Source organism: Lygodium microphyllum, chromosome 9 (assembly GCF_053477565.2).
Source record: "Lygodium microphyllum isolate KBCC chromosome 9, Lygodium_microphyllum_v1.1.10, whole genome shotgun sequence".
Classification (NCBI taxonomy): Eukaryota; Viridiplantae; Streptophyta; class Polypodiopsida; order Schizaeales; family Lygodiaceae; genus Lygodium; species Lygodium microphyllum.
The window spans coordinates 15903950-15928905 of NC_141143.1; the positions used below are offsets into that span (position 1 = coordinate 15903950).

At 40.1% G+C, this 24956-nt stretch overlaps 1 protein-coding gene across 1 annotated transcript; it reads right to left on the minus strand.

The window, feature by feature from the left end:
• Positions 1-8790: 8790 nt before the first annotated feature.
• Positions 8791-11346, minus strand: LOC148030815 (alpha-(1,4)-fucosyltransferase-like). Its single transcript, XM_087684349.1, has 3 exons — positions 10264-11346; positions 9754-9927; positions 8791-9545 (listed from the first exon to the last, which is right to left on the minus strand). Exons 1-3 carry the CDS (start codon positions 10771-10773, stop codon positions 8976-8978), a joined length of 1254 nt encoding a protein of 417 aa, XP_087540475.1. The 5' UTR covers positions 10774-11346; the 3' UTR covers positions 8791-8975.
• Between the last annotated feature and the right edge of the window lie 13610 nt (positions 11347-24956).

Consider the following 24956-nt stretch of genomic DNA (forward strand, 5'->3'; position numbering starts at 1 on the left):
GCCCCGATAGGGGTTTCCTAGAGGAAGTTATGGCTATTTTTCTCCAGCCATACTATCTTGGATAGCACACTAGTTACTTCTGGATAGCCATCTATTTTGCAACAGTTTTGGTCCTGACATATTTGCAGCCCCCCTTCACCCACATGGGCTGAAAGTACACCTCATGGGCTCCGTAAGGACACCTCATTTGTTCCGTTCGGAGTTTCTTACACAAAGTTATGGCTGATTTCCTACAGCAGACCCCTACAAGACAGCATCCCTTGTTTTTTAGGACAAAAACTTTATGAGACGGGATGGTTTGTAACAGGTGGGGATCATGGGAACATGGCATAGGAACATACCAGTCACACTGATGATATATAAGGTGTAAGAGGTTATTCTGAGGCATCACAGTATTATCAAGAATATCTCTTTTTCACCTTCACAAGCTTTCATGGCTTCTTCTTCTTCTTCTTCTTCTTCTTCTTCTTCTTCCTCCCTTTCCTCTCTTTCTCTCTCTTATCCCTGTCTTTCTCTCTCCTCTTCTTCTTCTCCTGTAGTCTTTCTCTCTCTTATCTTCCTTAGTTAGGCTAGTTAGGTGTCTTTCATTACAGAGAGAGAAAGAGAATATGGAGCTCGCCTCTCTTTAAGGTATTTTCCAACACTTGAACCCACACAATTTTATATTTATAAACATATGGTTAGTACGAAATACACAATATTTCAAAAAGTTGAGACTATTTTATTATTCACAATTAACAATAGGGCTAACCGGATTTCTTTATTACATCAAGTAGGTAGTTGGAATCAAGCTAGGGAAAATTTTGGATTACAACAATTCTAATTATGAAATTCAAATACATCAATGGTTTTATAGGTTAGGGGTTCATAAAATATTTTTAGGATTTTGTATTTTTGGGAAAGACTTGGAAAACCATCTTTACAATAATTTTGGTAGTGCGACTGCCCTAAAATGGAAACACTCTCAACCAAGAGAATTTGGAGCACTTGATCATAGAGATAACGGTTCTCGCGAACTCGTTCTATGCCTATGTTGAGGATGGGATTTGGACATGATTCTTCGAAGATGAATAGCTTGACCAGTTAATGGTCCTCCATCCACTTGATTCTCTTAAGGTTGTTTTAAAGATAGCAAGTCGATCGGTATTAACGAAGTAATTGTTGAGATATTTTGCAATCACACCTACTTCAGTCCCTTTGTAAGGAGCAGTGAGGGCTCAGGACTAGAATCCTATATGCACAGTAGGAGAAAGTACCACCACTCAATTCCTATAAATCATTGTGCTTTCACACTTTTTCTAATGCAATGATAATACTCTTTCTTTCCAGTAAAGTGTCTATGTCATTATCCACACACAAGATTGTGTTTATGAGTCCAAATTTCAATCTTGGAACCTAATTCACTTGTGTGACAATTTGTCTTTGTCAAGGTCAATGTCTTCATGAGTTTCTTCTTCCTCTTTCAACCTCCATAGCTTTCGCATCTGCCATGCTCTAGATCCCTCATATTTTAACATGGTATCAGAGCCCAGTTGGGCATGGCCTAGCTCCTCTCAACTTCCTTCTCTGCTCTTTCAGCTTGTATTCATCATTTCTTAGCTCAAGTCCCAGATGAAGGTCTCGTCTTCTACCTCTATCTCCACTTGACCTTTCTTGGTAGCCATAGGCAACCTGTACCTACCTTGCTTGGAGCCTTCATATCTCTCAAACCAAGACATATCTCACTGAGATTCCTTCTGGAGATATCTTCCTCTACTCAAGTCACTTCTTTCTGGCACCTCAAACCAAGACATTGATGATCATCTAGCTTAGCATTGCGTAAATACCAACTCGTTGTCCTGTGTGCACCTGTGTCTAATCATATAGTTCGTTCAGTCCGTACATGCAACAATGTTGATCATTATCATATGGCTTTTGAAGCTATACATCTCAAATCTCTCTCCCCTTAGAGGGTTTATCAAATGGCTACCTCTGTGAGTAGCAATAAGCAAAATACCAGTTGCTTGTTCTTGAAAAATCTAACCTATCATAGCTCACTTTCACTGAAGCTCTTTTTTACTTCATCTACTCACTGATTCCAACACACTAAAGGTCCTATCACTCAGATTTGAAGGTCCTAGCATCAAATCAAGAAGGGGAAGATTTGGATTTGAAAGAACTTGAAGGATTTTGCAGATTTGGAAGACTCAAGGAAGAAACATAGTGTCCATTGACACTCATTTAGTGCTCTTAGCACTTGTGTCTTTTGACACATCTCAACCAACTCTTCTGTTGCTTAAATTTGATAATTCTGAAGCTGATTTAATGTTGTTCATGCAAGTCTAATATGGGCAAAGACTCTCCAACTGCCCGTTTCAAAGGAGTCGAGTTTCATACCTGGCAGATCCGCATCAAACTCATCCTGATGAAGAAGGGTCTCTGGGCCATTACCACCGGAAAAGAAAAGAAGCCTCGTGATGCGGACCTTGCTGTCACTTGGCAAAAGAACGATGTTAAGGCTCATGCCATTATCAAACTAGAGCTAGACGACAGCTATATCCACCATGTGGATAACTATGAGACTTCATAGGATACATGGAAGAGACTTGACACCTAGTTTAGTGCATAGTCTAAATCATCAAAGTATGGTCTCTTGATTGAGTTTTTCAGGCTTGAAATGAAGTCCAACACATCACTTGCCACACATCTGAATTACATGCAAGGACTTCTAACCCAACTTGTAGGAGTCAACATTAAAATGGAAGAAGATGTTTGCATTGGTGTTCTACTTAAGAGTTTGCCTCTTGAATATAATAATGTATCAATAACTTTAATCAACATGTCAAACCCTGAACTTGTTGATATCCAAGCATCACTGTTAGAGGAGGAAAAGAAGCTAAAAACTAAGGAAGAACCGAGCACCTCTAGAGATGAACATGCATTATATGTTGGCAACATGTACAAAGGCCAGAAGGATCGACTCTTCTGTGACTTCTGCAAAAGCACTGGACACACTGAGAAGTTCTATCATGCCAGAAAAAGGTCCCAAAATACCTATCTAGTTGCAGTCAAAGAAGAAAAAGAAAACAGAGCAAAGGAAGAAGAAGAAGAAGAAGACCACCAAGAGGACAAACCTCATTAGTCCTATTCAGATAGACTTTTTTAGCTTTCTATTTCCTACCCCGAATGCTTCAGACATAAACTTGCAAACTCCTCAATTAGCCTTGTGTTGCAGCCTCTGTACACTTTGCGAAGCCCCTACTACAGCCTCTAGATGTCCATCATGTTTGTGGTACCCACACTTAGCCTTTTCTGCTACAGCATCTGGTGTTTGCTATGTTTATGGTGTGCCCACACTTTACAGGTGTTGCTCTCACTAAAGCCTCTACAGACTTTGTACTTCTGGTTGTGATTGAGGAGGGGTGTTGAGATATTTTGCAATCATACCTACTTCAGTCCCTTTATAAGGAGCAGTGAGGGCTCAGGACCAGAATCCCATATGCACAATAGGAGAAAGTACCACCACTCAGTTCCTATAAAGCATTGTACTTGCACTCTTTTTCTAATGCGATGATAGTACTCTTTTCTTTCTAGTAAAGTGTCTATGTCACTGTCCACACACAAGATTGTGTTTATGATTCCAAGTTTCAATCTTGGAACCTAATTCACTTGTGTGACAATTTGTATTTGTCAAGGTCAATGTCTTCATGAGTTTATGGTTCCAAGTTTCAATCTTGGAACCTAATTCACTTGTGTGACAATTTGTCTTTGTCAAGGTCAATGTCTTCATGAGTTTCTTCTTCCTCTTTCAACCTCCATAGCTTCCGCATCTGCCATGCTCTAGATCCTGCATATTTTAACAGTAATAGACCCAGGATTGTACATACGATCCAAGATCCTCATGAAGCGATCTTGTCAATCAAAGTCAAGGGATTGCATCACCGAGGTAAACATTGCTCGAAATACCAAGTATTTATGCAAGTCTTTATTATTTTGAAAGAGATTCCACCAATGTGTTAGAGGCGAATCATTCTTGTATCAAATGTTTCTTTAACAAGGTTACAAACAAATCTTCCTATACATTAGTTTTATTTCACTCTAATACTATGTGTGACATGCCCACTTGAGACATCCTTACTGGCACAATTTAGTAGTCTATCGAGATGATTATTATAGGCAATCTTGCTATGTACTCTTCTAACTAGCATGAGGTTTGCTACCTAGACTCTCTTAAGTTCACTTTGCAACAAAATGTCCTAGCTATTCCCATGAGCATCAACCTAAGTTTTAGCTTCTAGGTAAGCTAAGGTTTCCTATTTGAAGTTAACTAATGTTGGTCTTTGAGCAACTGCTTATGCTAGCTTGCTCAAACCAAAGTCGACTCATATCACACTTGGTTCAAGGAGAGTGAGAAATAAGGGGGAGTAAGAATATGTTGACCCCTCTATCCATAAGGTAAAGTCTCATTCTATTCAAAGGTCCTAGTTGATTCAAGGGTCAGTTTTTTTAATACTCTAATGCAATGAATTTGTGAGAAGCTCTCAGTTTATGAGACTACCCTATGGATCCATCACGGATCACACCCTCTTGCTTCCCTCCATTGGGTAGTTTTAGTTGTCTACTTACCTAGCACATTTAAGTTGTACACATAAAATCGCATTTCTTAATTAATCCTTTTAATCACAGTGTTTGTTTATGTAATTTAAAATCAAAAAAATGAAAGCAAACCCTTTGAAAGATAACTTCTTGATTTTTTAAAAAAATTGTTATACAAGTATTCATCTTCCATCCATATGGAAGAATCGCACGAAGGCCCTCATTTTTCCAAGATTTCCTTCCCTAACTAGTACCAAGGCCTCAAAAAATCTATAATGAGTCATGTTGAAGTTAAAGCGGCTCTTAGGATTCTAAGAGTTTACCAGCCAAAGTCCCCCCCTGGCACCCTCAACTCCTCTTGCCCAAAGATTTCCTACAGAGTGACCTCTCGCCATCGGGATGGTCCAAAACTCTTCAAGGTAGCAATCTATTCCCCCTTGGAAAAAGAACCCACAACTAGCCTTGGGAGAGGTCTAGCATACTTTCCTTTTTATCCTCTTGTAGACTTAGTGTATTAGGATTTTTTATTATTTAATCGATATTCTAAGCACATCAAGCCAAACTTGTATGTGTTGCTACGAACATAAGCAATTTCTTTCAAGCAATATTGCTAATACATAAAGAGATACTTGATCGAGACCTTAACTTAGAGGCAATCCCTTCTAACTTGGTTCTCTTTTAACGCTTGGGTTTTTCCTAATTTTCCTTCGAATTTGATCTTTCTAGATCCCTTTTTTTAAAAAAACTTGCTTGACCTTTCTTCTTTACGTATTTTCCTTAGTTTTCGTTGGTCTTTGTTTGTGATCTTTCAATTATAGTCCTTGTCAAGGATTGGTCGCTTGACCTCACCAAGAATCTAGAAATTATTCGAAATTGTGAAAATTTATAAGATCTTGGAATTTATAGTGGGATTCTTCTCCCGTAAGAGTACTCCTAATAGATAATCTTGATCATCTATTTTAATTATCCTAGTTTGCTTTAAATATCAAGATAAGGCTATTTTTTCAATGTTTATAATGAGAAATATCTTTGATACAAAATTCACCCTCCCTTATGTTCACATAATATGTAAAATCTAAAAGAATTGTTCTTAATGCAACTTCATTTGTCCTAACATTTACATAATTTATAAATGCAAAAGAGAATTATCATTGATGCAACTCTCATCTTTCCAATGTTTACATGATTTATAAATATAAAAGGAATTGTCCTGAATGCAACTTTCATCTTTCCAATATTTACATGATTTATAAATGTAAAAATAATGATTCTTAATGCAACTTCACTTATTCTAACATTTATATAATTTATAATTGCAAAAGATATTTATCCTTGATGCAACTCTTTATTTCTTGTCATCCCATTACTATATAAAAATTTATCCTAGAATGGATAATAGTAATAATAGTACTTGGGTGTATGGTATAGTTGGTAGAGTATTGAGCTTTTAACTACCTAATTTGGTACCTTCCAATATTTATATGATTTATAAATGCAAAAAAATATTCTTAATGTAACTTTCATCTTTTCAGCATTTACATGATTTATAAATGCAAAAAGAACTATTCTTGATGCAATTGATTATCTATAAACAACTTAAGTTAATTTATTTAAGATGACACTATGCAATTTATCCTAACTTTTGATGATACAATTCTAATTTACTAGACTTTACTTGTCCTATCACTATTCTTTACCATATTGGAACTCCTTTATTTACATGCCTAGCCATGTATTGAATGAATATTAATTTTGCAAAGGAACCAATCTTGTATCACGTGTAATGGCATGTCAACCATGTTTGCAATCGAGTTGGTAGCTCCCCCACTTCTCGCTCTAGAATGTCTCCTCTTTGAGGCCATCATGAGAAGACGTCTACATCACTAGCTCCAAGCTCTAACAGGGCAGTCTTGAACTTTAGATGGTTTGGTGGATCCTTGACTTGAGACTTCGCTACAAGAGGAAGGATTCACATCGAAGTGCAAAGGATATGAAGGTAGGTGAGGTTCTTGTGGGTCGAAGTGATGCTTCTCTTTGCAATTGGGGATAATCTCTTCTTGCTCCTTCATTTAACTCCCTCTCTTCCCCCACCCCCTTCCTCTCTATTCTTCTCTCCTTCTTATCTATCTCTTCCCTTCTTCCTCTCTACCCTCTCTCTCTTTCCCTCCTCTCCTCTTCTTCTTTACCTCTTCTACTCTCCTCCTCTCTTCTTCTCTTCTCTTCTCCCTTCTCTTCTCTTCTTCTTCACCTCTTCTTCTCTCCTTCTCTCTTCTCTTCTCCTTCACCTCTTCTACTCTCTCTCTCTCTCTAGCAACAATTGGTGCACATGTAAATAGCATTAGTCTAATGCTGAGCTATCTTTTGTAGCTTTAGGCCTTCTCGAGCATAACAAGGCATTTCCTACTTCTAATGATATGGTATAGTTTGTAGCAAATTGACGGTGTGAGAGAGATCGATGATTTCCAGGGAGATGAGCCAGTGACTTTTTTGAGCAGCACGATAGTCCATCAATGGAAAAGCTTTTTCCATTTTTTTCCTTTAGGTTTTTCAACCTTTAAAATGCATCTCTCCCTTAATCCCCCTTCATGTTGTAGGTATCGGGTCGTCATCCCTACTTTTTCCATGTTTTCCACCTTTTTGTCAATGCTACCTATGGCATACATAACTAGCACCATTACATGGTACACGTCAACCATAGACCACCACCAATTGCCTTTGTTGAGCCTCCCAGTCATATATGTCCATGCATGAGAGCATCTTTATCACAGTAGCCTTGTTGCAAAGCAAGGATTCCAAACTATTAAAGTGGGTGCCAAATCGTGTTCATGTAGGAAGTTTTAGCATGCATGACATCCATGCTCAATAAATGTCAAGCACTCAACTTCTCTTGAGAAGAAACTTAACACCTTTCTTGCAATCATTAATAATATTCGTAAATCAAGCTCAAGCTCTATTCTCCTTTCCATATCAATTTTTCAACACTAAATTGAGAGAGTGGGTGTTGCAACCACTATAGGTAATCTATCTGTGGATAACAATCTTGTAGAAGTCTTTCAAATTTTGACAATTCTTTGCATTATCCATTACCACTTGCACCACATGGCAATGTCCTATCTCTTCAATGGTTTTGAGTAAAATATTTACCAATGTACTTCCCTAATTTAATATTTCCTATGATATCTATCACTTTTAGGAATATCTCTCCCCTTGATGGAATCAACATGATATTTATTAACTGTTGCCATTGAAAATTGAAGCAATCATCTTATATAATGGTACATCTAGTCATGTCCAAGTTCCATAAAACAACCTTTTCAACCCACTCCTTTAGCTCTAAGTGGCAATTATCAAGAATATCACACCGCATTGAATGATAAGACAATAGGGGAAAATCCAACCCCAATCTCCCTAATCTTCTTCCATGCATGTTTCCAATGAACGTTGTCTATAGTTACCATCGCATGGCCTGAAAAAAAGATAGCCCTAGCCAAGGCCACTTGTACTTCTTCTAAAATTATCACATGAAAATTCTCATGGAGAGAGGCTTGATGAACACTCTCTTTGTTCTTAGACTAGTAGCTTCCCTCCATCACACCATCCTTGAAACTCTCCAAAGTTAGAAGCAAGGGGTGTCTAAGACCAAGACTCATTTGCTTGGTTGACAATGTCATTATGCAAGTTGAACATCTCAACCTTAGGACATGATACTCTTGCATATGAGCCCCCCTTGCTTTCATAATACTCTCAAATGTATTTGGATGCTTATTTGGTAGTTGGATGTTGACACACATATGCATGGACATCTTCAAACTATCAAGGAAGTGATCCCTAATGTTAGGTGCACCACCGTACTTCATGATGTGACAAAATTGCACTCCTAATGCATATTTACATCTCACAAGTTTTTGGCAAATTGCCACTCTATCCCTAGTGACTTTTTTTCTAGCTAGGACCTAACTTTGCATTATATTGGTCAAGGAAAGAAGCATTAGTTGTCTTTGAAAGCTTAGCAATCAATGCCCTCATATTCTCACATATTGCAATGCACATAGAGCTAGCAAGTAATCACTAATCTACAATGTTGCTAGTCACATCGAATGCTCACAATAGTACAAAATAGACAAATAAGCAATACATGGAACAAATACACAAAGAAACAAACAAGCCTGTAATATAAGAATGCATGGAATAATCAATCATTTAAACCCTAAACATACGAAATTAAGTGCAATTAAAAATCAAAATATAAGCACTCACATGTGAATGCTATCACTATCTCATTTCAACAACTCTATACATACACTGCTCATTTTTTCATTCAATTGAAAGTTTGTAATCAATTAATGTTTTGCAAGTGTATGATGTAACCCATCAAGAGATGCTGCCCTGCTCTAAAAGCACTACAGGCTTTGATAATCCTTCCCTCCACAGCTGCTGACAAGAGAGCAGAGCCTGCAAGGTAGGGAGTCGAGACTGAGAGCCCTGGTTCGATGGTAGTGGCCCATCACTCCACAGCGCCGCCATGCGTGATAAGCCGCGTACAGCACCGGATCTGATGCCACCCTCTTCACATAGGCTGCCAGATCCTCCAGGGTTGCGAACTGGGAGCCATCGATGATGGAGTTAGGGGGCACCATGTCCAGCACATTCCCGGCCCCAAAGTAGATCGGTATCGCCCCTGCGTCCAGGGCGTAGAACAGCTTCTCTGTCACATAAGATTCTGTCATGGTGTTCTCTATGGCCAGGACAAACTTGTAGTGTGACATGGCACAATGCAGGTGGTATGCCCAGTAGAACCTGTTCCCTGAGCTCCTGCTGCACTCTGGATACATCTTTAGGATCGTGTCCTCGCCGGCCCTGTTGTTCAGACACTTACCAAAGGAATGGTGAGGCAGGTACGCCAGAAGCTCCCTCGCGAGTCCCATCCTCGCAGGCACACAGTGGGATGATGACCAGTACACCAGCACATCCTGATCAACACAGAAAAAGAACAAAACATGCCAATCCACTGACACTGGTCATAATCAAGGCTGCAAAGGGGGGCTTTATATCATGACAAGCAGTGATAATCAAAGCTGCAAATGGGGGCTCTTATATAATGAAAAAGAAGTGAATCCATTGAGACTGCTGATTATGAAAAAGGGCCTTTTCTTTATGAATTGTTAACCTTCTACATACATTTCTCTTGACTGAAGAGGTGTAGTAGCTCCTATGTATGTGGAATGATGCTCCAGCGTATGTTGCTTGCAGCGTATCTCCCGCATGGTAACTTATAAAGACGTCTTCATACCCTGAAGACTTTCTTCCTGGCTCTAGATCCATATACACTCTCAGAGGCTCTCCTCTGCGTCTCTATAAGACAAGAGAAAAAAATGAAGTGCACCATTAAAAAATGAAGTGAGATACTTCAGATCAGAAGAATGCCCCAACTATGAATCCACTCAACACAGATAAATTAAGGCTCTCTACAAGAACTTGGCAGTACCTTGTCTTTGTTCAGGGCAATTATGTCATGATATCTAAATATTGGATACTTTGAGAGAACGTCTTGTCTAAAAGCCAGGATCCATGTATACGAATTGAATCTTTTGAATGTTCAGATGATGCAAAGATGAAGGATTGGTAAAAGCTAACATGTGTAGTCAGAGAATCTGATAGTACTGATCATCTTGTGTCCAGGATACCAACCTTGTAAGGAGGGGTGGCGGTCTCATACAGCACAGCATCAGGATTACTGGCTAGAACGTCGGATTTGGACCACAAGCAAGTCAGCCCACAGCTGCAAGAATAGAGATTCTCAAGGTTGTTGGGAAGCCATCTCGACTTCTTAACGAGGACAGACACATGTCTCAAGGATTCGTGTGATGATGAGGACCTACAGGCTGGATCTGGAAAATCTTGCAGGCTGGGGTTGGAAGAGCCGATCCAGTCTTCTCTATCTCTGAACTGGGAGCATCCCACCTCCACATCCCACTGCCTGTAAGCATCAAAAAGATTGGTGAAGCTTCTGTTCATGAGCAGGGCATCCTCATGTAGGATTGATGTGTGAACTGCAGCTTTGTCATGCAAATGGAGGCTATCCTGTACGCCTGGAGAGCTCAAAAGGAACACAAGAAGCACAATAGGGATCATCAGAGTGCTGTAAAGCATCCATGGGCTTGACACAGCACCTCTTCTTGAGGGCCACCAGCCCCTCATAAATAATTTGGTAGAGAGGGGCAGCAGGAGTGAAGCGCAGGATAAATATTGGCTTATTCCTCAAGCAGCATGCCTGATCTTGTGCTCGAGGTCACAGAAACGACAGTGACAATTGAAGACTGGAATTGGGCGGTACTTAGTCTGCTAAAACGGACAGGTGTGCGTGTGTGACTGACATCTTTACTGATCTCCGCGTACAATACTGGAATTAGGCTATGATTAGCTTAAGACCGGCTGGTCCCTGCACCTTTACTGAATATCCGTGGAATTAGGCTATGATTGGCCTAAGACCGGCTGGTCCCTGCACCTTTACTGAATATCAGTGGTATAATTTGTTTGGAACGTGTGGCGTACGTTGAAGCACAAAACCAGAGAAGAGAGAGACCTCCGTGCAGAGGAAGTCGGAAGCTGGCTCTCTCTAGACTCTCCCCATTCCGTGTGGCGTACGTTGAAGCACAAAACCAGAGAGAGACCTCCGTGCAGAGGAGGTCGGAAGCTGGCGCTCTCTCCCCATTCCGTGTCGGGTAGGGAGAGTGGCTGAGCGCTTCTCTGCTTTGGCTTGATCGCTCCTCTGTCTTTTTTTGGGTCCGTAACAAACACACGTTAAAAAACACGGGCGGCCGCAACAGCCTAACGGCCTGAGGCTTTGGCCTTTCAAGTTTCAAGTTTGAAGGGAAAAAGAAGTGGCCGTCCGGCCATGTGTGACAATGATATAGGTAACATATTTCACGCAGGTCACACTCATTTACGTAGGCAATCTCCCTCGTCTTGATATGCATCTGGACCCAAGGTGCAAAATAATAAGACATCTTATTATACTATTGTATTATTTTGGATGTAGGTTTGGAAAGTCCCGAGTCTCTCCAGAGGGCTTTCCAAACCTACTCCCTTTTCCAAACCTTTTTTTTTTCAATTAAAACCCCTCTCCCTTCCCCTCTCTCTCTCTCTCTTGTAATCTTTCTTTTTCTCTTCCCTTTCTTTTTTAAAATTAAAAGCCCTTCCCTCCTCCTTCAGGACTATCTCTCACAAGGTCTTTATGACCCTCAAGAGATGGGATCAACGATGCATGAGCCACCTCAATATCCCACCTCAATCTATGATGTCGATCCATGAAGAAGTAAACCCATAAAACAGTGTAATCCCAACCCACTAAGTAAACCCAGCACGTCGGAAAGAGCGGATTTTTCAAGAGTTACCCTGTCACAACTCTATAGAAACAGAATTTGTATCCTTTTTCATTAATTTATCTATATAATGATTTATTAAATTTATTTCCTTTACACTAATTAGATATAAAGAAAAGTGCATTGGAGCTGGCCACTGATGAGTGGTCACAGGTTATGGTGGACCCACACGGTGGGTTAGAGAAAAGATAGTTCACACTTCCACCTATATGACCTGATTGGGCGCCTGTGACTAGAACTCATGCATATCAGGGTTAGACTCGCACACAGAAAGGATTGATGCCTTGAAGTGTGGGCTAGATCCACCAGAACAGACAGTTACAATCAACAAGATGGCATGATCATGAAATGCTTGTATAATGTGCATGTGTGGGCTGAAAGCTTGAAATGCACATTTCTTTGCATAGGAAAGTCACATGAAGATTCGGATACCATTTTTGCGATGTACACGGAAAAAGGTTTCATATGATACCCATATTGGGGGGGTCCCTAAATTCTAGGAGATCCCTAAATTTTAGGAGGTCCCTAAATTTTAGGAGCCTCGAATTAGCCTAAAAATGCTAGTCCTAAAAAATAGGGATGTCATTCTAAAAATAGTAAGTTCTATACTCTGACTGTGCTTACTAAATTTGGTTGTTTCTATTCTTGACAGTATTCAACCCAAAAAGGAAGGCCATAAAGAAGAGACAAGTGTCAAGACACTTGTCACACAAGTTTCCAAGTGTCCCACCACTTGTCACATCTCATGACATGTGGCTGGACACTTGTCTTGTGCTACTCCACTTTCCCCTTTTGTACTAGCTCTCCCCTCTCCTATAAATAAGAGCTCGTTTTTCTTCATTGAGCATCATTTTTCTTTGCTGTAAACTCATGTACAGCACCCACAGATAGCCAGAAACTGGCCCCATCCATCCCCATTATCATCCCCCACTTCTCCATTATCAAATTCCTCCATATTCCCTCTTCTATCACTGCTGTTTTACAAGACAGTAAGCCTGTAAACTCATTACAGCACCTCCTTCTTGAGCTCTTTCTTCCATTTTAGCTACAAGAAGCAAGCTCTATCCCTGTACTGCTGATCAACGATGGAGAAAGGCTGAATTCCCCTTTTTCTTCTCTCATACTGTAAAGAAATCAGTTCTTATCATTGCATAATAGATAATGCATGTGTGTTTGTACATCTTTGCATGATCTTGTGAGAGTGAGAATTACTTCTTCTCACTCTCAGGTTGATTGTAACTGAGCTCTTCCCTAAGGGACTTGGGTTGAGCAGAAATACATTCCTTCGGGGGGGGGTTGCCCATCTTCAACCCTCAATCTTGTCTCCATTACTTTTACATTTTTATGGCTATAATTTTGTGAGTAATTTTCATTTTCAGCTTTAAGTGTTCATTCTCTTTTCTATTAAATCTCAAAAACAAGCAAATATCATAATTGTTAAGCATACTACGTTGTTCGGGGCGTTTACAGTGGTATCAGAGCTTTGGCTCGGTCCTCACCCCCAACACTGGTAGTGCTTACAACTATAAGTTTGTTTGTTTTCAGCCCTTGCATTGAGTGCGTGAGCATATTTTTTTTTCTTTAGTCTCAATGGATCAATCGAGTGCTATCCTTCAAGCCATTCAAAGTCTTAGAGAGGAGAATCAGCAAATTCGTGAGCAACTTCTCAAACTAGAAAAAGTTGAGAATCCCAAAGAATTCAAGGAAAGAAGCCCATCTACTTCAAGGAGACAAAGCCATACCAATGAAAGGAGCCGATGAAGAAGTCCAACTACTTCTAAGAGGCAGTCCCATTCTACTTCAAGACAAAGAAAGAGATCGCGTCGAAGCTCATCCTCTTCTTCAAAGTCATCTGGCGCCTATTCTGATGGATCCTCTTCTAGTAATGAAGAGTCACACCCTTCTCATGGAAGACCTCATCATCGTCAAAGGCGTCGACATTCTTCACCCTCGTCTCCATCTTCATCCCATCAAGCACTTCATCATCTTCAACCTCAATATCCGAGCATGGACGAAGGCATAAGAAGAAGAAGAAGACTAAGTCACTATCTCAACTTGAAAAGAAGATCAAGTTCAGTATGTATGATGGTTCCCGAAATCCTGATCTTCTTCTGAAGTTTATTCGTCAATTTCAAATTTTGTATGGTCGTGACAAGTATAAAGAAAAAGAAAAGATTAAGTTTGCAGCTTTACATTTAACTGATTTAGCCCATACTTGGTGGACGGGGTTGGAATATGATCATGCTGCCCCAAAATCATGGCGATCCTTTGTTCGCCTGATACAAAGCCAATTTCTTCCTGTTCATTTCAAAAGAGATGTAAAAATGGAATGGGATCGGCTTTGGCAAAGGAAAAATGAGTCACTTGGTGACTATACCAAGAGATTTTGGGAGCTACTTTTGAAGGTCCAACATTTCAAGAAGATCAGCAGTTCGGAAAAGCTTAGGAAGTTTCAAGGAGGTTTGCATTTTAAACTTCGTACTGCTCTTAATCATTATCATTGTTCTAGTCTCAGGGAACTCATTGACCATGCTGAGACATGGGAAATGGAGCACAATGGCAACAAATCATTCCAAAAGAATGATAAGAAGAGAGTAGCTGATGATGAGGAGTATTCAGCCCCAAATGAAGGACAAAAATAGTGGCAAAAGCAGCCATCAAATCAAAAGAAGATGAAGCCCTATGCACCTCCTAATGCTCCTCAATTTCACTCCAATCTATATCCACAAGCAAAGCAATTTTCCGAAGAAGAAAAGCAACGCTTCATGAAAGAAGGGAAGTGCTTTAAATGTGGACAAACAGGCCACGTAGTGAAGCAATGTCCAAACAAGGGACAAAGCAAGGTTTCTGACAACAGGCCTAAGTCGCCAGTGAAAATCAATGCTATCAGCGATGTAGTTGCAAACACAACTCACACTCCAGAGACGCGCAAATTATTAAAAGCTTGGGGACAGTTGCAAGGTGACACAATGAAGACTGTGATACCCTACATTGGCAAGCTCAAGTTTCAAATTCAAGGCTACAATGACGAAGATACCTTCTGTATCGGAGACCTTGATGGTTGCGATGTGATTCTTGGCATGCCCTGGAATCATAGAATAGATTCAACCATCTTCTCTCGGAAAAAGAAGGTAGAACTCACCAACAAAGGCAAGAAGTACGAGATCCAAGCTGGAGTTTCTGGAGACACCATACCTATGGTAAGCCATATGCAAGTCTCTAGAGCAATTAAGGATTGTGTTCAATGTTGTCTGCTTTATGTCACTGATGTAAAAGATAATATGAATGCTGAAAACCAAGAGCAACTTCAGCTCTTGGAAAAGTATAAAGATTGTTTTTTGGAAGATCTTCATTATCAGCTTCCCCCAGAAAGGCCAGAAGACCATCATATTGATATTATCCCAGGCAGTTCTCCTCCTAATATAGCACCATACCGTGTGAGCCATCCTCAACAAGAAGAAATCAGAAAGCAAGTCGAAGACCTACTCAACCGTGGGCTAATTAGGCCAAGTAGCTCACCATTTTGTTCACCGGTTCTTCTTGTTCAAAAGAAAGATGGCACATTCAGGATGTGCATTGATTATCGAGCCCTCAACAAAATCACCGTGAAGAATCGGTTTCCTATTCCCAGAATTGACGACATTTTGGATCGTCTAGGAGGCTCAAAGGTTTTCAGCCGCATTGATTTAAAGAGTGGTTATCATCAAATTAGGGTAATACCACAAGATGTACACAAAACTGCTTTCCGCACTTCATACGGTCTTTATGAATTCTTGGTGGTTCCTTTCGGATTAACCAATGCACCAGCCACCTTTAATCGAATGATGGAGCGCATCTTTAGAGAGCATCGACAATATGTCGGTACTTTCTTTGATGATATTCTTGTCTTTAGCAAGAATGAAGAGGAGCATCATCAACACTTGGAAATTGTTCTACAATTACTACAACAAAATCAACTCTTGGTAAATGGTAAAAAGAGTGAATTTTTCATGCATAAAATAAATTACCTTGGGCATGTCATCTCTTTTGAAGGAATTCAGATGGATTCTGAAAAGATCAGGATAATCCAAGAATGGCCTCATCTTCGTGATGTACATGAGGTGCGATCGTTTCTTGGCTTATGTTCTTATTACCGCCGCTTCATCAAGCATTTTGCACATATGGCTTCTCCACTTCATGACCTTACAAAGAAGAAGATCTCTTTCCAATGGAAGGAAAAAGAGAAGGCAGCCTTCACAAGGCTGAAAACAGCTCTTACTTCTGGACCTGTTCTTATCATTCCAGATCTGGTAAAACCATTTGTGGTGGAAGCAGATGCTTGCGGTGATTGTATTGGTGCAGTGCTAAATCAAGAAGGCCATGCCGTAGCCTTTGAAAGCCGCCGTCTAAATGATGTGGAGAAAAGGTATGACATTTATGAAAAGGAGCTCTTAGCAGTGGTTCATGCTTTAAAGATATGGAAACATTATCTTTTAGGCAATGAATTCCTTATTAAAACCGATCATCAAAGCTTGAAGTATTTCAAGACTCAAAAGCATTTGCAGGAGAAACATGCAAGATGGGAAAATTTCTTGTCTATGTTTCATTTTCAAATTATGTACACTCCAGGGAAACAAAATGTAGTTGCTGATGCACTTTCTAGAGTGCCTCGCATTGCAACTATTACAGTGGCTCATCATGAAGATTTTCAAACGATGAAGAATACTTATGATGAAGATACTGATTTTGCAGCAATTTGGTCAAATTTACAGCAAGGAGGTTCTCATCTAGATTATTCCATCAAAGATGGTTACCTTCTCATGAACAATCGCCTTTGTGTCACTCTTCCTGTTCGACAAAAGGTGCTTAAAGAAAATCATGAACCCCCTTATGCAGGGCATAGAGGGAGGGCAGCCACTCTAAGTGCAATTGAGCGCTACTTTTATTGGCCAACATTACGAAAAGATACACATAACTTCATTGAGGCTTGTCTGGTATGCCAAAAATCCAAATATGATAGGCAGAAGATTCCAGGATTGTTGCAACCTCTTCCAGTGCCCAAAGATCTATGGGAATCTATCACAATGGATTTCATCTCAGGTATTCCAAGAACACCTCAAGGTCATGATATGATTTGGGTCATAATTGATAGATTCAGCAAACAATCACATTTTATTCCATGTCATAAAACATTGAAATCCGCACAAGCTGCAAGACTTTTCATTCAACATATCTTCAGATTACATGGTATGCCTTCTGAGATCATTTCAGATAGAGACTCCAAATTCACAAGTAACTTTTGGCGTAATTTATTTGAGAATTTGGGAACCACTTTAAAGTTCTCCTCAGCTTTTCATCCTCAAACTGACGGCCAAACAGAGGTGATGAATCTCACTCTTTTGGATATGTTGAAAGCTTATGTTAGTGAACATAAGTCACAATGGGAGAAATATCTTCCATTATTGGAGTTTGCTTACAACAATACAGTGCACTCATCCACAGGGAAAGCTCCAAATGAAATAGTACAGGGTAAAGTGATTCCTCCTCCAATTATTCGCACTAAAGATAAGATTTTTGCTGCTGATGAGTTTGCTTCAGATTTAAAAACAACAATGGATCAAGTTCGAGCCACTATCAAAGTTGCGCAAGAGCGACAAAAGAAGCAAGCAGATTAACGAAGAAGACCTTTGGCTTTTGAAAAAGGTCAATATGTCTTGCTAAAGTTTGATAAAAGCAGGCTCAAACAAGGTTCTGGTCAAAATTCATCTTTTCCAAAGCTCTCTAGTAGATACTTTGGACCCTTCAAAGTGATTGAGAAAATAAATGAAGTTTCTTATCGACTTGAGCTTCCTACTCATTGGAAAATACACAATGCTTTTCATGTAAGTTTGCTAAAACCTTACATAGGACCAGAACCAAAGGAACCCATTACTGAAGATCCCCCAGAAGTTGAAGAAACAGAGCAACTCTTAGAACCTGAAAAGATTTTGTTTCTCAAGGATCGAACCACGAGAAGTGGCCTTGTGACAAAAAAATTCTTGCTAAAATTCAAGAATCTACCCACCACAGATGCACAGTGGGTAGATGAAAAATTCATGAAGGATTACCCAAATATTCTACAACAATATCAAGAAGATTTTCAGCTGAGGACAGCTGAATAAAAGCCAGAGGGCTGTCACAACTCTATAGAAACAGAATTTGTATCCTTTTTCATTAATTTATCTATATAATGATTTATTAAATTTATTTCCTTTGCACTAATTAGATATAAAGAAAAGTGCATTGGAGCTGGCCACTGATGAGTGGTCACAGGTTATGGTGGACCCACACGGTGGGTTAGAGAAAAGATAGTTCACACTTCCACCTATATGACCTGATTGGGCGCCTGTGACTAGAACTCACGCATATCAGGGTTAGACTCGCACACAGAAAGGATTGATGCCTTGAAGTGTGGGCTAGATCCACCAGAACAGACAGTTACAATCAACAAGATGGCATGATCATGAAATGCTTGTATAATGTGCATGTGTGGACTGAAAGCTTGAAGTGCACATTTCTTTGCATAGGAAAGTCACATGAAGATTCGGATACCATTTTTGCGATGTACACGGAAAAAGCTTTCATATGATACCCATATTGGGGGGGTCCCTAAATTCTAGGAGATCCCTAAATTTTAGGAGGTCCCTAAATTTTAGGAGCCTCGAATTAGCCTAAAAATGCTAGTCCTAAAAAATAGGGATGTCATTCTAAAAATAGTAAGTTCTATACTCTGACTGTGCTTACTAAATTTGGTTGTTTCTATTCTTGACAGTATTCAACCCAAAAAGGAAGGCCATAAAGAAGAGACAAGTGTCAAGACACTTGTCACACAAGTTTCCAAGTGTCCCACCACTTGTCACATCTCATGACATGTGGCTGGACACTTGTCTTGTGCTACTCCACTTTCCCCTTTTGTACTAGCTCTCCCCTCTCCTATAAATAAGAGCTCGTTTTTCTTCATTGAGCATCATTTTTCTTTGCTGTAAACTCATGTACAGCACCCACAGATAGCCAGAAACTGGCCCCATCCATCCCCATCATCATCCCCCACTTTTCCATTATCAAATTCCTCCATATTCCCTCTTCTATCACTGCTGTTTTACAAGACAACAAGCCTGTAAACTCATTACAGCACCTCCTTCTTGAGCTCTTTCTTCCATTTTAGCTACAAGAAGCAAGCTCTATCCCTGTACTGCTGATCAACGATGGAGAAAGGCTGAATTCCCCTTTTTCTTCTCTCATACTGTAAAGAAATCAATTCTTATCATTGCATAATAGATAATGCATGTGTGTTTGTACATCTTTGCATGATCTTGTGAGAGTGAGAATTACTTCTTCTCACTCTCAGGTTGATTGTAACTGAGCTCTTCCCTAAGGGACTTGGGTTGAGCAGAAATACATTCCTTCGGGGGGCGGTTGCCCATCTTCAACCCTCAATCTTGTCTCCATTACTTTTACATTTTTATGGCTATAATTTTGTGAGTAATTTTCATTTTCAGCTTTAAGTGTTCATTCTCTTTTCTATTAAATCTCAAAAACAAGCAAATATCATAATTGTTAAGCATACTACGTTGTTCGGGGCGTTTACATACCCCGTGAGTTTGGTGATAGTAAACCCAGCCATGCTAGTAAACCCAACTAGTTGGTGATCTCGAGCTTGGTGGAACAATCGCTATTCCACGTGAAATAAGTGGGTGGAATACCAAACCTTGTTACGTTGTTAGGCCACATTTAAAATTTTGTGGGTCCACATTGCCATTGAATGGTGTTGGCAATGTCCCTTTTGAAAACCATTGATTCTGACCCTAACCAAAAGTAAACCCACCATCGGTAGTAAACCCAGAAGAAAACACAAATCCGGTTTGTGAAGTGTGCAAAATCAATCGACAACTCTGAGCATCTTTTTTGCTCTCAGTATAACCAGTAAAAATACCCTGCAAGCAAGGCATGCTGAGGGAACGACTCATTTTAAGATACGAGACCCATACTACAACAACACATTTGCCCGAGAAGTGGAAAGCTCTGTGTTTCTCCAACGATGGCCTCCGCAGCAAGGTGCATTTCGCTCTATCTCTTTCACTCATGCTCTTAATATATGTAGTGTGATATTGCGATAATAGATTGGTGATGTGTGCTTGTTTAGTCAATGGCAATGGATTCTAGAGAGCAATGCTAAGATTGGTGATGATGATACTGATGAGGAAACATCGAGAGGAGGATGAGATACATGATACTTATGTTGAAGAGAATGATACAACACCACAAGAAAGTGATAGCTTTGGGCTGAATCCAGTAAATTTTATCTCACCAAAGTACATCTCGTTCAACCGAAGGAGCTACATGTTGATGGTGAGTGATTTGAACGAGGAGAGAGCTATCACACTGGATGTGCTTCAGCAGTTCAACAGGAGGGAGTTGCTAGACTTGAAGAGATGGAAAAGGATCAAAGAATCTCTTTGCACTGTCACAGATGATGTGGGTCAAGTTGTACTTGCCTTTAGATCGAAGCCCTCACTCCACATTGCATGCTTGGAGGATTGGGAGAGCATATCCATTGCAAATCATATAAACAGGGTTACAGGTGCTCATAAAGGTGTCAGTGGCTTAGGCGTTTCTCATTTTCTCACATACATAATATCATTGCACTTACTCTCATTATTCCAAATCAGATTAGAGTTTAAGGACACATTGCCCATCTTGCCTATGCTCTAGCATAATTGTGAGCTTAGAAGATTGGTTTCTTAAGGCACATGTGTTAAGGAGTATCCAAAAATAATTAGCCACAAGCATACCTAGTTAATTTCTTGTAATCATACAAGTTTTTAATTGAGTCTATCAAATCAAGGTGGTGCACTGATATGCGGAGCCATGGCATTTCTCTCCCTTATGTCAAGGAGCTTATCAATTTGTGTGCTTGCAAGGCTATTACAAAAGTCCCATTGATTTGATGGAGTTTCCTTATATCCATTTCATGCGGCAGAAAGGAAAGCATCTATCATTGAGCTTGTGTCAAATAGATCACTTATGGAGTGCAAGTTGCATGAAATCATAGTTGAGCATAAGGTTAGGTTGCGCAAGCTTCGATCGACCAAAAAGCATGGTCCATCCAAGGTGATTGGGGAGTTTGCATGCCATCGTAGTGGTAGTGCCACTTGCAAGGGCTCCTAAGTTGGTAGGCTAAGAACATCGAAGAAGTGTGGTTGCCCATTCAAGGTCCAAGTGGAGTATAAAGATGGCACCCAAGAAGTCACTATAAGGGTTCATGCCTTGCACGAGGGGCATGTTCCTGTTTCTCGTGCAGATTTATATCACTTACCAGTGCATCCTCGCGTCATTGATTGCTGCAAGGAGGACTTGTTTGATGTTGGGACGTCCCGCCATGTTGCCAAGATGAGTTTTTCAAAGGAACAATTTCACTTGCAAAATGCCTCTCCACAAGATCGGGCCACCTTTAGATTCTTCATGATCCCAAAAGAAGTGCGAACTTTGTCATACCAACTGTGCCTCGAAGGTATGTTGGGTTTATTGAAAAATTGGTTCTATGCAATCAATTACTATTGGCACCAATTGGATATGGGGTATTGTAGGAAAACTTTCTAGTGACGATTGGACGGTCATGTACATGGAAGCGCTTCGTCTACGAGACTTGAAAAAGGTATTGCACATATCCCTTTTCACGTTTGTATATTACAACAATCATTGTGCCTATGTGATGAAGCAACTTTGGATCATATAGGTGTTGTATTGTCAACCTTACAATGCCCATGCAAAAGAGGATAAGGATAAACCATTCATACTAGTTATCCAAGATGAATGGATGCTTGAGATGAGTAAGAGGTTCTCAAGGAACAATGCATGGGCGATTGATAGCACCTTTAAGACCAATGTGTTTGGTCTAATGCTTTATGCCACTGTTCTACCGAACCAACATGGAATGGGTGTTCCCATTTGGTTCATGCTATGCACAAGCGACAACGGTTCCAACCAAGAGATCGTGGCATTGCAAATTACAATGCAGGTAGTTCTCTCCAGGATGGGTGATATTCGCTCGGTTGCTCTTGTCATTGACAAGTCCTAGCAAGAGCTCGAGGCCCTCTCTAGCATTGTTTCAGATTATCCTTTTTGTTGGCGTATGAGCAACATTGATGGTGGAAGATGTTAGGTTGCCTGCCACATAATACTTTGTTGGTTCACACAAAGAAGACATGGGTTGAGGATCTCCTCCCCCAAGTACGAATTAGCTTCATTTGATGTAGTTTGATTAGCTTGGGGTTTATATTTAAGAGTCTATACATCGAGGTTCATACATGGGTGGCCATTGAATGAAGATTCCTAGACAAGCGTGACCATGTTTATGCATCACTATGCAATCTAATGAACTGCCCAATGGAGGAACAATTTGAGGAACTGTTTGAGTAGTTGGTGTGTTGTTATTCCTCTCTCCCAAATGTGGTTTGATATGTGACCAATGGATGGTGTGGGCATGCTTGCATTTGGCAAAGAAGGTGGCCCAAGTTTGGTTGTGGATGTTTCCCCATGGCAATGCAGACACAACTAATCTCATTGAGAGGTTATGGAAATTCATAAAGTACACGCTCCTTGATGCGCAGATTAATAGGTCTACCTTGGATCTACTACACGCCTTGGCAGGTAGCTCAACCTAGGTTCTAGGATGGGTGGAACTGCGATTGAGTTTTTCAGACAAAAGTAGGAGAAAGGTAGCGTATTCAACCTATAATAGAGCTTTTTTTACGACTGTGTGATTGAGTGACTTTAAACATGATTATTTGTGACAACTAACTCTGTGTGCTTCACCGTCTATGGATTAAGCAAGAGTCACACTGCTAGGCTTGTTGCAAGGGAGAGGATACTCCAGCGGTATGAGAGGGATCAATCCTCTCTCCAAGTCATGAACAAGGGAACGATGCTCTTCAATATGGCATGTACAACACAACAAGAGAAATGGTACCATGTGAGTATGCAGTCAAATTACTGTGATTGTGCTGATTGGGTCACTGACTGCAAACACTTATACGGCTTGAGACTAATCTTGGAGAGGCACTTTCCACACATTCACCAAGTTTTACCCATCATTGATAACTTGCGAGCAATTGGTGATGCACCAGTTGTTGTACCTACATTCGAAGTCCCTGATTTAGAGGAGCTTTCTTCACAGGAGGGGGTGCATGAGGAGCATCTTGTGTCCTCTATAGAGGACCTAAGGAGGCTTCTCAAGAGGATTGAGGATGAGGTTCCTTCATACGACTCATCACAGAAAGAGGCTTGCTTGTGGCAACTACAGAGTGTCAAGAGCTCTCTTGCCCCTATGGAGATTGGTATGCCAACAAAGGGTGGGGTCCATCAAATCCAAGCGAATGTGACACAGACACGCCTAGGCCATGGTAGGAGATCTCACCGTTGCCCGAATGAGGAGTTAGGTTCTTTCATGCAACCCATGCATTCTCTTGTCACAGGTGTGCTAAAGCGCAAGCATCAGAGAGGAAGGGACCAAGTAACACCATATTGGGGAATATGGGAATTTCCCATAAGTTTGGGACACGTGGTCAAATATTTAGATTTGTCATAACTTGAACACTATAACTCCAAATCGAGCGTTCTAAAGGTCAATAGATTCAATTTTTCAAGCGCATTCCAATGATAGGTCACATCATATGGTTTTGAGAAACCTATTGGCATATTATTTGTGTGTCACCTTTTTAGTATTCAAAAAATGGGAATTGGGAGATTCTTAAACTCACTAATAATGTGTTAAGTGAGGTTCAGCACTAAATCTCGCATATATTGTAGTCACCACTGCATGAAAACATTCTTGGTCGACCCTATGGTCATTCATGCTACAATAAGAGTGTATCATAATTTCATATTCCATTAGGTCATACATGAAATGCACTTCACATACAATTAACTTACATTTAAATGAATAGTGTGATCCAATTCCATAAGCAGGACACAATAAAAGTATATTTCAAATTCATTTAAAATATACTTTAGCGGAACATGCTTCACATACAATTAACTTGCATTTAAATGAATAGTGTAATCCAATTCCATAAGCAGGACATAATAAAAGTATATTTCAAATTTATATTTCATCAAGTTATACATGAAATACTAATTAAATCCAATTGCTCCTAGGTGAAGGAATTAAAATCAATTCCTAGTGTCCAACAATATCTATATCTATGCATAAAATTAGTAATGAACAATAGCCACCATTACATTGGAAGGGGAGAATAATCAATAACATTGAACTTGGACATGCCACTAAATGTTTTGGACTTCGATACACTATATTTCATGATCACCTCTCTCATACCCAAAACTTACACCCCAATGATAATATCTATATTTATGTATAAAATTAGTAATGAACAATAGCCATCTATCATTCATATATTGCTCAATTGCTTTCCTTTACCATGTGTGCACGCGCGCGTGTGTGTGTGTTTTGGGGGTTGTTCTTTTTTTGGGGGGGTTATATAGATGCATGGAGAGAGAGAGAGAGAGAGAGAGAGAGAGAGAGAGAGAGAGAGAGAGAGAGAGAGAGAGAGAGAGAGAGAGTCTACCTATCCTATTCATGCTATGTGTAAAGTTTTAGGGTGGTGTATTGATGTGATATAGTCTATTTAGCCTAAACCCAATTGTCCAATTTGGATGCCTGGTGCATTTCTGTACATGCATTTGAAGTGAGAACATGATCTATGGCCATGATAACAAAATATTCATGAATGCTTTGATTATGTAGAAAACCATACTACCTCTAATGGATACATTCTACCAAAGTGTGTTTATAATCTTTAATGCTAAAGATTTAGTCAATTCCTATATGATACATTAAGCCCCATAAAAGGAAACCATACTTCCAACTTTTGATGGGACCTAAAATGGGCCGGCACTGGCTATGGCACTAGCCGGACCTCATGCTCATGACAGACAAACACACCCTCACGGCCTCGCAGA

Excerpts from the sequence above, each read along its gene's own strand:
- LOC148030815 (XM_087684349.1), bottom strand. The coding sequence starts at position 10,773 with ATGAGGGGCTGGTGGCCCTCAAGAAGAGGTGCTGTGTCAAGCCCATGG. Across the intron at positions 9,928-10,263 it reads CCGCCACCCCTCCTTACAAG|AGACGCAGAGGAGAGCCTCT; the intron begins GTTGGTATCCTG and ends CTTGTCTTATAG. Across the intron at positions 9,546-9,753 it reads CCTCTTCAGTCAAGAGAAAT|GATGTGCTGGTGTACTGGTC; the intron begins GTATGTAGAAGG and ends TGTGTTGATCAG.